Below are 15119 nucleotides of genomic sequence, written 5' to 3'. Positions count from 1 at the left end.
TATGATAACACAGAGATGATTGGATAATCAAGAATTACTCAGATATAAGTCTTCTAAATTTGTGTTTATTTTTTTTCTTTTAATGACAGTAAAAAATGACAGTGACAGTTAGAGGCAGCTGGTTAGGTTTTACACGTACATTTACACTAAAGTTCAGCAAAATGACAGATGAAGGAACAGAAGGAACTCTGTAAAGGTCTTCCTTATATGAATATCTGCACTTCAGAATACAAAACATAAAGAAGGGTGACTCGATTCAAATGATGCAGTTTTATGTTTGATTAAAAGGTTTCTTTGTATTAATTTGAATTACGATGTCAGTGATATATTAACAGAGCGCAAAGAGAGCTTTAAAGCTTTAAATAAGTTGTTTTCCAATTATTGGATAATTGCAATAATCCAGGGAAATGGAATGAAAAAGCAAAAATCAATAGGTAATATCTGATCAATATTCCAGGAGAAGTAGTGATTCTTATCAATGGTGGACAGATGAATGGACAAGATGAACTAATAACTTTCTATAAAATAAGAATGAAATATATAACAACATATTGTTAATGTGCAATTGAGCAGAAAAAGCAGTTCAGATAATGTGTTAGTACAAATAAAAATAACTGATACAATGATAATTGCATATATAATGAGAATGTGGTGAGATTAGAGTGTATATAATAAGTTTTTGTATATATATTGACACCTCACGTGGTAATTAAGTAAACATGAAGTATTTTTTCTCTCAACCTGATTCTCTCATGTTTCACATCAATAGAAATGTGTTTAGGTGTTGACGTCCTCAACTTGTTCTCAGCTACACAGTCATGCTCTCCAGAAACAGCAGACCGGGTTAGCATCACTGCCACAGGTCAGAGTCACTGAAATGTTCTCCTGCATTTACCAGACAGATTTACTCACACTGAGGGAGACTTTGGAGCATCTGGGGGAAAAACACAGGAAGATAATTGTAGTTTTTGGACCAAATCAAACAACTCTGTAAGTGCAAATGACAGGATGGATGCTGTTAGTCTACTCTAGGACTCCACTTTACACAGCATGACTCTTTCACGTATTCACACAAACACTTTTTTCTGTGTCTTCTATCTAACATTTACACATATTCGCACCCTGATGGATGCATCAGAGAGCAATTTGGCATCGGTATCATCATTTGGCATGCAGACTGGAGCAGCCAGGGATTGAATCACCAACCTGAGCCACCCCAGCAGGATTTAGCAGGAATACTGATGTCTTCAGAGACATTATGACTGAAAAATCTGATCAAATTATAGTTTCTTAGTGAACATGAATGCCAGTTCAAACTCTTCACCATCATCGTGGCAGTAAAGGAAAAGTTTGCACATCATCTAGAAACCACGGACAGAAATGTTTTAGAGTTGGTTCAATAATTTATTTCTTATTGGAAAAAACAATAAGCTTTACTGCATTTTTGGGTGGCTTGAGCCAACCCCAGCTATGATAATGTGCCAAAGAATCCCAGAATCCCAAATAATTCCTCACTAGTCTGTCACAGGACAAATGCAGACTCACATTTTAAACACAATTAGTCAGAAGTCTTTGCAAATAATGGGGAATTGACAAAATGTAACAGATGGAAGTCTACTTTTCTAGCATTTCAATATCAAATGTATCAACCAGAGGTATAAGATTGTTTAACTACTAAAGTCATGAGCAAAACCTTTATGACAATTGATGCAGATGATCAAAAATCAAATGAAAGTAAAGTCTCTAAAGAGAGACAAAATCTATCAGTGAGAGAAATCATTGGTGAATCTGAGAAAAATGAAATTATTTCCACTCACATTTCACATTAATAGAAGTATATTCAGATGTCTTCCTTCCCACTGTATTTCCAGCTATACAGTAATACTGTCCAGAGTCAGAGCGCTCGATGGCTCTGAAGGCAAGCTGTGGTTCTTTACTGAGAGGTGTCCTTCCATTTGTCTTGTACCAGACATACGTAGCTGCTGGGTTAGCTTCACTGCTACAGGTCAGAGTCACTGAAGTGCCCTCCTTGATTTCACCAGAGGGACGCACTGACACAGAGGGAGGCTTTGGAGCATCTGCAGGAGAAAACAAAGGGAAATAAATACATGGTATTATGTCCTTCAAAGGCTGAATTATTGACCAAATCAAACAACTCAATGAATCTAATGCAGGGGCTTCTCAGTGAGTAGATGGCGTTAGCAGAGAGATGTTCTCAGTCACGTTATCACTTTATGATCAGATCTAGACAAATGACACAATTTAAATAACCCCACTTCCTAAAAGAAACTGGGCAGAAGTTTACCAATCTGTAAAACATGTGTCTAAAAACAGTGAAAACATTTCAGAATAATGTTTTTTCATATAAAATTGTAAAGAGAAATCTCCTGCTTAAGGGACGAGGCCAAAAATCCATATTAGATGCCTGTGAGCTTTGGTCCCCCAGACAGCACTGCATCAAAAACAGGTAACATGCTGCCATTTAGATCACTGCACAGGCTCAGGAACACAGTTCACTGCACCATTCACAAGTGCAGATTAAAGCTCAATGACGTAATGAAGAAGCCATTTGTGAAAATCATCCAGAAATGCTACCAGCATCTCAAGGATCAGGTATCAAGGATTCTTGGACTAAATCTCATTTAAAATGGACTGAGGAAAAATGGAAAACTGTTTTAAACTCTTTTTGAAAACATAGAACACGTTACTTGTTACCATCACTCAGTTCAAAAGCCTTCATATCTAATGGTGTAGGAGAGCATTAGGACATACGGAATTGGCAGTTTGCACAAAAGATGCCATCAGTGCTGAAAGCTGTATACAGGTATATACGTACAATTGTATACAGGTGTATACAGGTATATACAGGTTGATACAGGTGTATACAGCTTTAACATCATTCTCCTACAGTTACTGATCTAAGGCCTTTTACCAGTGGGTGTTGAAAGGCCTTCCAATTGCAGGGTAATGCTAAACCACATACTGAATTTATTAGTTGATAGTGAAAGAGTTCAGGTGCTGAATTAAACTGTAAGACATTATTAAACAAAAAAACACAATAAAGATAACCCAGGACCAATGAGCAGCTAGAATCCCACATCAGAAAAGAATGGGACAACAGTCTCCTCCCAAAAGTCCAGCAACTTGTCTCCTCAATTCCTGGATGATTATGATTGTTAAAAGAAGAAGAAACGTTACACAATAATAATCAGGGCCGTGATTCAAGGTTTTGAGACATCCTGCCATCAAATTTAAAATGAGGGAGTGTTTTTCTCTTAAAATTGTGTTTTTTTCTCATTTTAGTTAGATTTAGATTTGATTTCTTCATATGTTCTCTTGTAAATAAAATATGACTTGCAAATTATACATTCTGTTTTTATGTACATTTTACTCCCAACGTTTTTAGAACTGGGGCTGAACTTCATGGTAGTGGCACACCAGGAAAAAACGTCAGATCGTCCACAAACCATGAACATGATACAGCAGGTGTGGATGTGCACTGAAATGTTTACATAGTGGCATGAGAGAAAACATTGTTTACATTCATCATTTTCACTACTAGATGGAAGTCAATGATCATGATTACCTGACATGTGAAACTGTTTTATGTCTTAATTTTAGATGGAATATGTAGCATATAAAGATAATGACAGCAGCTGAAATGAATTATGAAGCAGAGAGAGATTAACAAAGGAGATGTTTGAGGTTAATCAATTTTCATTATACATGAAGGGAATTTTCAAAAGTTCTTCTTAAAAAAAACTAAACTTGTTCACCCACATTTGACATCAATGGAGGTAGATTCAGATCTCTTCCTCGCCACTTTGTTCTGAGCTGTACAGTAATACTGTCCAGAGTCAGAGGGCTGGATGGAGCTGAAGGAGAGCTGCCGTTCATTACTCAGAGGTTTTTGTCCATTCTTCTTGTACCAGGAGTATTGAGCTGCTGGGTTAGCATCACTGCTACAGGTTAGAGTCACTGCACCGCCCTCCCTGAATTCATTAGAAGGGCTCACCGTCACTGACAGAAACTTTGGAGCATCTGTGAGAGAAAAGAAAATTGTGCAAATGATCAGTAATTTGTTAAAATGATGAGGAATGTATAAAGTGTAACAGCTTGAAGTCTTGCACAGTAGTTGAACCTATTTCTTTCTTCCAAAAAAGGTATAAGGTTGTAGAATTAATACAGAAATGAGCCGAGGGTTTATGACAGTTGGTGCATTATATAAAAAATAAAATAAATACCCTGAAGGGAGATTAAATCTAACTGTCATAGACAGAAGTTATTGATGGATCTGAGAGAAATATATGAAATTATTTCCACTCACAGTTCACATTAATAGAAATATATTCAGATGTCGTCCCCACTGTATTAGCAGCTATACAGTAATACTGTCCAGAGTCAGAGCGCTCGATGGATCTGAAGACAAGCTGTGGTTCTTTACTGAGAGGTGTCCTTCCATTTGTCTTGTACCAGACATACGTAGCTGCTGGGTTAGCTTCACTGCTACAGGTCAGAGTCACTGAAGTGCCCTCCTTGATTTCACCAGAGGGACGCACTGACACAGAGGGAGGCTTTGGAGCATCTGCAGGAGAAAACAAAGAAATATGACAGCATTGTATCTTTTTTTTAAAGACCCCCTCCACAAATCACTACCTTAAGGTTTTCCAAAAGCCCTGTTTTACTCACATTTCACATCAACAGAAATGTTTGTAGGTGTTGATGTTCCCAGCCTGTTCTCAGCTGTGCAGTAATACTCTCCAGAGTCAGCAGGCTGGATGGACTTGAAGGAGAGCTGTGAATCTGTACTGAGAGGTGTTTGATTGTTTATTTTGTACCAGACATATGCAGATGCTGGGTTAGCATCACTGCTACAGGTCAGAGTGACTGAAGTGCCCTCCTTGATTTCACCAGAAGGACTCACTGACACAGAGGGAGGCTTTGGAGCATCTGGAGGAGAAAACACAGGGAGGTAACTGTAGTTTGAATATCTGTCCAAATCAACTAACTGTGTAAGTGTACACTGACAGGACAGAAGATAAGATGGGTCATATTATGTTTTTAAACTTCATGGAGCCAAGATGAGCCTTTACTTATCAACAGTCACTGAATCACCGGCACAGAGTCGGGCTCTCCTCTAAGTGACCTGTGACAAGTTTGTAACCATAAATCAAAGACAAGATGATGATGAAAAGTACTTTCTATATTTCTGATTGACTGACCAGAACAGCACAGTAACACTGTGTGCTAAAAATGTAACACAAAAAAGAAAAAAAACGTTTTATCTTCATTTGCGCTACTCAGTGAGGGACCGCAGCCGTCTGCAATCATGAAGCAGACAGACCAGAAGAAAGATGATATTATAGACAAACGTGTAGAAATATTGACAGACATTTTTGTCAAAATTGTTTGACTTACATTTCACATCAATAGTGATGGATTTAAGTGTTGACCCCAGCTTGTTCACAGCTCTACAGTAATACTCTCCAGAGTCAGAGGACTGGATGGAGCTGAAGATGAGCTGTGGGTTTTTGCTGAGTGGTTGGCTGTTCCTCTTGTACCAGACATACGTAGCTGCTGGGTTAGCTTCACTGCTACAGGTCAGAGTCACTGAAGTGCCCTCCTTGATTTCACCAGAAGGACTCACTGACACAGAGGGAGGCTTTGGATCATCTGGAGGAAACACAGGCAGACAACAGCATGTTTATTAGTTCCTTTAGAGGTTGAATTATTAAACAGATCAAACAACTCAATGAATCTAATGCTACTGGAGCTCCCCAGTGAGGAGATTTGGATGGTGTTATCAGGGAGATGTTCCCATCTACATTATGACATTAAGATTTGATCAAATTGGACTAATTACAGTTTCATGGTGCTGTGAGTACAGGAAAAGTTGGCAGATATTCTACAGACCATAAACATGATTCAGCAGATGTAGATTTGCACTGAAATGCTTATATGTTGGCATGCAAGAAAAAAAACAATCAAGAAAATTGAATTTATCCTTTTTGAAGAAGTTACATCTGTAAAAGCTGTATAAGGTACATCTATTGACTACCTGATATGTGAAATTGTGCTATGCATTAAATAAAAAGGGAGCATGTGGCATATAAAAATGGAATAAATGGAGCAGTTGGACAGCAGCTGAAATGAATTATGAAGCAGACAGAGATGAACAAAGCAAATGTTTGAGGTTAATCAATTTTGATCATGTATGAAGGAATTTTCAAAAAAGGTTCTTAAAAAAAACTAAACTTGTTTACCCACATTTGACATCAATGGAGGTAGATTCAGATCTCTTCCTCCCCACTTTGTTCTGAGCTGTACAGTAATACTGTCCAGAGTCAGAGGGCTGGATGGAGCTGAAGGAGAGCTGCCGTTCATTACTCAGAGGTTTTTGTCCATTCTTCTTGTACCAGGAGTATTGAGCTGCTGGGTTAGCATCACTGCTACAGGTCAGAGTCACTGCACCGCCCTCTCTGAATTCATTAGAAGGGCTCACCGTCACTGACACAAACTTTGGAGCATCTGTGAGACAAAACATCATTGTGCAAATGATGTGGAACTGACATAATGCAACAGCCACAAGTGGAGTACTTCAACAGATTTTTTTCTGCAGAGAAGGAGTGTGAGGCTGTAGAATTACTAAAGGAATGAGCCGAAGTTTTACGACAATTGATGCAGTATATAAAAAATAAAATTTAAAAAAAATTATCTGAAGGGAGATTACATCTCACTATCACAGAGAGAAGTTATTGATGGATCTGAGAGAAATATATGAAATTATTTCCACTCACAGTTCACATTAATAGAAATATATTCAGATGTCGTCCCCACTGTATTAGCAGCTATACAGTAATACTCTCCAGAGTCAGAGCGCTCGATGGATCTGAAGACAAGCTGTGGTTCTTTACTGAGAGGTGTCCTTCCATTTGTCTTGTACCAGACATACGTAGCTGCTGGGTTAGCTTCACTGCTACAGGTCAGAGTCACTGAAGTGCCCTCCTTGATTTCACCAGAGGGACGCACTGACACAGAGGGAGGCTTTGGAGCATCTGCAGGAGAAAACAAAGAAATATGACAGCATTGTATCTTTTTTTTAAAGATCCCCTCCACAAATCACTACCTTAAGGTTTTCCAAAAGCCCTGTTTTACTCACATTTCACATCAACAGAAATGTTTGTAGGTGTTGATGTTCCCAGCCTGTTCTCAGCTGTGCAGTAATACTCTCCAGAGTCGGCGGACTGGATGGACTTGAAGGAGAGCTGTGAATCTGTACTGAGAGGTGTTCGATTGTTCATCTTGTACCAGACATATGCAGATGCTGGGTTAGCATCGCTGCTACAGGTCAGAGTCACTGAAATGTTCTCCTTGATTTCACCAGAAGGACTCACTGACACAGAGGGAGGCTTTGGAGCATCTGCAGGAGAAAACACAGAGAGGTAACTGTAGTTTGAATTGCTGATCAAATCATCTAACTGTGTAAGTGTACACTGACACGAGTAAAGAGTTCTGGATGGTGTTAGGAGGAATGTTGACGTCCTCGGACACATTAGAAGATAAGATGAGATAACCTTTTCAGTCCCACACGTGGGAAATTTGTTTGTTACAGCAGAAAGAGGACTGTGCAAAGTTACACAGCAAAAATGAGAGAAACACTGGAATAGGATAAGAATAAGAATAAGATACTATACACAACTGTACACAATAGAATAGAATAAAATAAAATACTATAAACAGTAGAATAAAATAGAATAAAAATACTATATACAACTGACTAAAATACAACTTTTTCAGAAAAAGAGTATTGCACTTAATGTTATTGTTATTGCTCATGTGTGGATGTGTGTGTTTGGTCAGTTGCGAAGTCGTTGTTGTGGAGTCTGACAGCAGACTTATGACATTTCCATAACTTATATCAAAGTTTACTAATTGTAAACAAGAAATTATGAGAACAAAAAAAATGCTGTTATGAAAATTGTTTGACTTACATTTCACATCAATAGTGATGGATTTAAGTGTTGACCCCAGCTTGTTCACAGCTCTACAGTAATACTCTCCAGAGTCAGAGGACTGGATGGAGCTGAGGATGAGCTGTGGGTTTTTGCTGAGTGGTTGGCTGTTCCTCTTGTACCAGACATACGTAGCTGCTGGGTTAGCATCACTGCTACAGGTCAGAGTCACTGAAATGTTCTCCTTGATTTCACCAGAAGGACTCACTGACACAGAGGGAAGCTTTGGATCATCTGGAGGAAACACAGGCAGACAACAGCATGTTTATTAGTTCCTTCAAAGGTTGAATTATTAAACAGATCAAACAACTCAATGAATCTAATCTTCCTGGAGTTTCCCAGTAAGGAGATTTAGATGGTGCTAGCAGAGAGATGTTCCCATCTACATTATGACATTAAGATTTGATCAAATTGGACTATTTACAGTTTCATGGTGCTGGGAGTACAGGAAAAGTTGGCAGATATTCTACAGACCATAAACATGATTCAGCAGATGTAGATTTGCACTGAAATGCTTATATGTTGGCATGCAAGAAAAAAACTAATGAAGAAGTTTCAATTTATCCTTTTTGAAGAAGTTACATCTGTAAAAGCTGCAAAAGGTTAATATACGAAAGGTACATTTTGAAAATCACAACGTTTTTATCATTTCACTATTTGTAGAAGTTAATGATCATGATTACCTGATATGTGAAATAGTTTTGTGCATTGATTTCAAAGGGAATATGTGGCATATGAAAATGCAATAAATGAAGCAGTTCAGTGATCGACAGCAGCTGAAATGAATTATGAAGCAGACAGAGATGAACAAAGCAAATGTTTGAGGTTAATCAATTTTGAATATGCATGAAGGAAATTTTCATAAGTTTTTCTTAAAAAAAACTAAACTTGTTCACCCACATTTGACATCAATGGAGGTAGATTCAGATCTCTTCCTCGCCACTTTGTTCTGAGCTGTACAGTAATACTCTCCAGAGTCAGAGGGCTGGATGGAGCTGAAGGAGAGCTGCCGTTCATTACTCAGAGGTTTTTGTCCATTCTTCTTGTACCAGGAGTATTGAGCTGCTGGGTTAGCATCACTGCTACAGGTCAGAGTCACTGCACCACCCTCTCTGAATTCATTAGAAGGGCTCACCGTCACTGACACAAACTTTGGAGCATCTGTGAGAGAAAAAAAAGTTGTGCAAATGATCAGTAATTTGTTAAAAGGATGAGGAATTTAAACAGTGTAACAGCTTGAAGTCTGGTTGGAGAATTACTACAGAAATGAGCCGAAGTTTTATGACAACTGATGCAGTATCTAAAAAATAAAATTTTTTAAATCCTCTGAAGGGAGATTAAATCTCACTGTCATAGAGAGAAGTTATTGATGGATCTGAGAGAAGTATAAGAAATTATTTCCACTCACAGTTCACATTAATAGAAATATATTCAGATGTCGTCCCCACTGTATTTCCAGCTATACAGTAATACTGTCCAGAGTCAGAGCGCTCGATGGATCTGAAGACAAGCTGTGGTTCTTTACTGAGAGGTGTCCTTCCATTTGTCTTGTACCAGACATACGTAGCTGCTGGGTTAGCTTCACTGCTACAGGTCAGAGTCACTGAAGTGCCCTCCTTGATTTCACCAGAGGGACGCACTGACACAGAGGGAGGCTTTGGAGCATCTGCAGGAGAAAACAAAGAAATATGACAGCATTGTATCTTTTTTTTAAAGATCCCCTCCACAAATCACTACCTTAAGGTTTTCCAAAAGCCCTGTTTTACTCACATTTCACATCAACAGAAATGTTTGTAGGTGTTGATGTTCCCAGCCTGTTCTCAGCTGTACAGTAATACTCTCCAGAGTCAGCAGGCTGGATGGACTTGAAGGAGAGCTGTGAATCTGTACTGAGAGGTGTTTGATTGTTTATTTTGTACCAGACATATGCAGATGCTGGGTTAGCATCGCTGCTACAGGTCAGAGTGACTGAAGTGCCCTCCTTGATTTCACCAGAAGGACTCACTGACACAGAGGGAGGCTTTGGAGCATCTGGAGGAGAAAACACAGGGAGGTAACTGTAGTTTGAATTTCTGACCAAATCAACTAACTAACTAACCCTCATTGTAATCCTCATTGTAAAATAACAGGAGTGAAGGGTTCTGGATGGTGTTAACAGGAATGCCGTCATCCTCAGACACATTGTGACTGAATGATTGGATCAAATTACATTTCATTTCTGGGAACATGAAGGCCAGTTCAAACTTTCCACCATCACTGTGTCAGTCAAGGAAAGATTTGCAGATCGTCTAGAAACCACAGACAGATGTGTTTTACAGAAGCTTCAATAATTTACTTCTTATTGGAAAAACCAATATGCTTAACAGCATGTGTGGCTTTGTGACATATTTCTCTTTTAGTTTGCATTTCTAGGCATACATCAGGGTTTGGTTGGCTTATGTAAACAACAAATGAGAAGAACACAAATGCACAAACTAAACATAATAAAGACAGCTTTATACTGGAGATCTTCTAGACCAGCTACTGTAGTTAAAAACACTGAAATCCGTTTTATGTAGTAAAGTTCAGATCTTCAAGTATGTGTTGTGAGTAAAACACAGAGAGAGCACTGTGGTATGAAACTGTTCCAGCCTCCATGGGACACCATGTTTCATCTTTGACAGATGCACAGTTTTCTGGCATTCAGCACAGATCATCTACAGATGGAGAACAGATGATCATATATGTTTTTAAACTTGATAGATCCTAGACTTTCCCTTCATTTTTAGCAGCTGCTGAATCACCAGTCACAGCCGCGCTCTGCTCTATCTGACCTGTGATAAATGTAACAGCAGCTGACTGTAAACATGAAGCAGACAGACCAGAAGAAAGATGATATTATAGACAAACATGTAGAAATATTGACAGACATTTTTGTGAAAATTGTTTGACTTACATTTCACATCAATAGTGATGGATTTAAGTGTTGACCCCAGCTTGTTCACAGCTGAACAGTAATACTCTCCAGAGTCAGAGGACTGGATGGAGCTGAAGATGAGCTGTGAGTTTTTGCTGAGTGGTTGGCTGTTCCTCTTGTACCAGACATACGTAGCTGCTGGGTTAGCTTCACTGCTACAGGTCAGAGTCACTGAAGTGCCCTCTGTGATTTCACCAGACGGACTCACTGACACAGAGGGAGGCTTTGGATCATCTGGAGGAAACACAGGCAGACAACAGCATGTTTATTAGTTCCTTTAGAGGTTGAATTATTAAACAGATCAAACAACACAGGAAAGTATTTAGCATTTTCACAACTAAATGGAAGTCAATGATCACGATCACCTGATATCTGAAATCGTTTTATGTCTTAATTTTAAAGGATATATTTGCATATAAACATAGAAGAAATGGAGCGGTTCAGTGATCGACAGCAGCTGAAATGAATTATGAAGTAGAGTCAAGTCAAGTCAAGTCAAGTTGGCTTTATTATCACTTCAACCATATACAGTTAAATATACAGTTAAAACGAAACAACGTTCCTCTAGAACCAAGGTGCTACATGCAACGTAAATTTACACCATAAATTAACAGAAAACACTAAACTAGCTAACTAAGAGGCCTAGTTAGCTGGCTAGCAGAGACAAGACAGACTGACCTAACATAAATTACAACATAAATTAACAAAAACTAACTATCTAACTCTCTAAGGAAAAATCCAGTAATAATATAATATTGTGCAAAAGAGCATTTACAGGTTGGTGTGTACGATAGTTTGGTGGTGTAGGTCAGTGTGTTTGCGCTTGTGTTGATTAGTCAGTCCAGTCTCAATGCTTTGAGGTAGTTGAGTTAAGCTGAGTGATAGTGTTTGTGTGTGTGTGTGTGTGTGTGTGTGTGTGTGTGTGTGTGTGTGTGTGTGCGCGTGTGTGTGTTTATCAGTCCAGTCCCTTTTTGTTGAGGAGACGGATGGCTTGTGGAAAGAAGCTGTTGCACAGTCGGGATGTGTGTGCCCGAATGCTTCGGTACCTTTTTCCAGATGGCAGGAGTGTGAAGAGTGTGTGAGAAGGGTGTGTCCGATCAGCCACAATGCTGGTGGCTTTGCGAATGCAGCGTGTGGTGTAGATGTCCTCAATAGAGGGGAGAGAGACCCCGATGATCTTCTCTGCTGTTCCCACTATCCGCTGTAGGGTCTTGCGGTCCGATATGGCACAGTTCCCAAACCAGACAGTGATGCAGCCGCTCAGGATGCTCTCAATAGTTCCTCTATAGAAGGTGGTCAGGATCGGTGGTGGAAGCTGGGCCTTTCTCAGTCTTCTCAGAAAGAAGAGACGCTGTTGGGCTTTCTTGTGCAGGGAGCTGGTGTTGAGGGACCAGCCGAGGTCCTTCTCCAGGTGGACGCCCAGGAATTTGGTGCTGTCGACGATCTCCACAGAGGAGCCGTTGATGCTCAGCGGTGAGTGGTCGCCTCGTGTCCTCCTAAAGTCAACAACCATCTCTTTTGTCTTGTCAACATTCAGAGACAGGTTGTTGTCTTTACACCAGATCGTTAACCTCTGCACTTCCTCTCTGTACGCTGACTCGTCGTTCTTGCTAATGAGACCCACCACGGTCGTGTCATCAGCGAACTAATGATGTGATTTGAACTGTGTTTTGCTACACAGTCATGAGTCAGCAGTGTGAACAGCAGAGGACTGAGCACACAGCCTTGTGGGGCCCCAGTGCTCAGTGTGGTGGTGCTGGAGGTACAGTTCCCGATCCGTACTGACCGAGGCCTTCTGGTCAGAAAGTCCAGGATCCAATTGCAGAGGGAGGTGTTCAGGCCCAGCAGGCTCAGCTTTCCGATCAGTTGTTGGGGGATGATCGTGTTGAATGCTGAGCTGAAATCTATGTACAGCATTCGAACGTGTGTGTCCTTCTTGTCCAAGTGTGTGAGGGCAAGATGGAGTGCAGTGGAGATGGCGTCGTCCGTTGAGCGGTTATGGCGGTACGCAAATTGCAGTGGATCCAGTGAGGGGGGCAGCAGGGTCTTGATGTGTCTCATGACGAGCCGCTCGAAGCACTTCATGATGGTGGGTGTGAGTGCAACAGGACGGTAGTCGTTGAGACAGGACACAGAAGACTTCTTGGGCACGGGGACGATGGTGGTGGCCTTGAAGCACGTGGGAACGACGGCACTGCTCAGAGAGATGTTGAAGATGTCGGTGAGAACATCTGCCAGCTGTTCAGCACATTCTCTGAGCACTCTGCCTGGGATGTTGTCTGGTCCAGCAGCTTTACGTGGGTTGACTCTGCGTAGAGTTTTCCTCACCTCCGCTGTAGTGAGACACAGCACCTGGTCGTTCGGAGGAGGGGTGGTCTTCCTCGCCGCCACGTCGTTCTGCCTGTCGAACCGAGCGTAGAAGTTGTTCAGCGCATCTGGGAGGGAGCCGTCACCATCACAGGCAGGTGTTGTCGTCCTGTAGTTGGTGATGGCTTGTAAGCCCTGCCACATGCGCCGTGTGTCGCCGCTGTCCTTGAAGTGGTTGTGGATTCTCTTGGCGTGTGCACGCTTTGCCTCTCTGATGGCCCGAGAAAGTTCGGGCAGATGTTTGAGGACAAATATTTTTTTAAAATACATGAATAAATTTTTGGAAACTTGTTTACCCACATTTGACATCAATGGAGGTAGATTCAGATCTCTTCCTCCCCACTTTGTTCTGAGCTGTACAGTAATACTCTCCAGAGTCAGAGGGCTGGATGGAGCTGAAGGAGAGCTGCCGTTCATTACTCAGAGGTTTTTGTCCATTCTTCTTGTACCAGGAGTATTGAGCTGCTGGGTTAGCATCACTGCTACAGGTCAGAGTCACTGCACCGCCCTCCCTGAATTCATTAGAAGGGCTCACCGTCACTGAGACAAACTTTGGAGCATCTGTGAGACAAAACAATGTGCAAATGATGTGGAATTAAAAGATTTTAACAACTGGAACTCAGAGGTACAGTATAAGATTGTAGATTGACTAGTCATCACTCAAAGATTTATGACAACTGATGCAGTACATCAAAAAGAAAAAAAACTTTTTTAAAGAGAGAAAAAAATAAGTAAATACAACCTCAAAAAGAAGAGAAAAATCTCACTATCATAGAGAGATGTTATTGATGGATTTGAGAAAAATGTATAAAAATAGTTCCACTCACATTTCCCATCAATAGAAATATATTCAGATGTCTTCCTCCCTAATTTATTAACAGCTATACAGTAATACTGTCCAGAGTCAGAGGGCTGGATGGAGCTGAAGACAAGCTGTCGTTCTTCACTAAGAGGTGTTCTTCCATTTATCTTGTACCAGACATACGTAGCTGCTGGGTTAGCTTCACTGCTACAGGTCAGAGTCACTGAAGTGCCCTCCTTGATTTCACCAGAGGGACGCACTGACACAGAGGGAGGCTTTGGAGCATCTGGAGGAGATATTATCAAACCAATTAATGTTAATAAGAACACTAAATATAAGTATTGTGGCTGTCTGTATGTTGTTGGGATATATGAGCAGACCCCATCATGGTTATTGTGAGTCCTTACAAAATTATGTAAAATGATGTAGTTATGTAGTTGTCATTCCTGTATGTGAGGTGTAGATCACTGATGACAGATTATAAAACACAGGAACATCACAGTGATGTCAGTAAACAGTAAAAATTGTTCCTTTTTGTGTTCTTGGTGCTTTTTTGTTGTTGTCAAAAAAAGTTCAAACAATATAGACGTTTGCATAAAATACAGTTACCTAATGCTTCAGAAGAATTATTAACATATTTTACAGTTAGTGCTGTCTGCACTGCACTTTAACTAGGGAAATGTTAAATATGCAACGAATAATGACACAAGGAAGGAAGTGAAACTATTCAAGAGAAATTAATGTTATTAAAGTTGATTTACTGACATTTCACGTCGATAAAAACAGGTTCAGATGTCCTCTTCCCCAGGTCATTCTCAGCTGTACAATAGTACTGTCCAGAGTCAGAGGGCTGGATGGGGTTGAAGGAGAGCCACCACTCCTTACTGAGAGGTGTTCTTCCATCCGCCTTGTACCAGGTGTAATTAGCTGCTGGGTTAGCATCACTGCTACAGGTCAGAGTCACTGAACTGCCCTCCACTAT

The 15119-nt window shown here is 40.4% G+C and overlaps 1 protein-coding gene across 1 annotated transcript in view; it reads right to left on the bottom strand.

Annotated features, from left to right (window-relative positions):
* LOC100708464 (basement membrane-specific heparan sulfate proteoglycan core protein) overlaps positions 1–15119 on the bottom strand; it is a 286964-nt gene that overhangs the window by 248829 nt on the left and 23016 nt on the right. Inside the window, exons 7-20 of the mRNA XM_025907802.1 lie at positions 14163–14423; positions 13636–13896; positions 10948–11202; positions 9783–10043; positions 9421–9678; positions 8913–9173; positions 7992–8246; positions 7160–7420; positions 6798–7055; positions 6268–6528; positions 5419–5673; positions 4690–4950; positions 4328–4585; positions 3781–4041 (exon numbers count right to left, since the gene is read on the bottom strand). Coding sequence (XP_025763587.1) covers positions 3781–4041; positions 4328–4585; positions 4690–4950; positions 5419–5673; positions 6268–6528; positions 6798–7055; positions 7160–7420; positions 7992–8246; positions 8913–9173; positions 9421–9678; positions 9783–10043; positions 10948–11202; positions 13636–13896; positions 14163–14423 — 3627 coding nt within the window. The remainder of the gene's footprint in view (positions 1–3780; positions 4042–4327; positions 4586–4689; positions 4951–5418; positions 5674–6267; positions 6529–6797; positions 7056–7159; positions 7421–7991; positions 8247–8912; positions 9174–9420; positions 9679–9782; positions 10044–10947; positions 11203–13635; positions 13897–14162; positions 14424–15119) is intronic.

The sequence above is a fragment of the Oreochromis niloticus genome, linkage group LG6 (assembly GCF_001858045.2).
Source record: "Oreochromis niloticus isolate F11D_XX linkage group LG6, O_niloticus_UMD_NMBU, whole genome shotgun sequence".
NCBI classification, from domain to species: Eukaryota; Metazoa; Chordata; class Actinopteri; order Cichliformes; family Cichlidae; genus Oreochromis; species Oreochromis niloticus.
The sequence above is the reverse complement of the archived record's forward strand: the minus strand, read 5'-3'. Positions and strand labels throughout refer to the sequence as shown.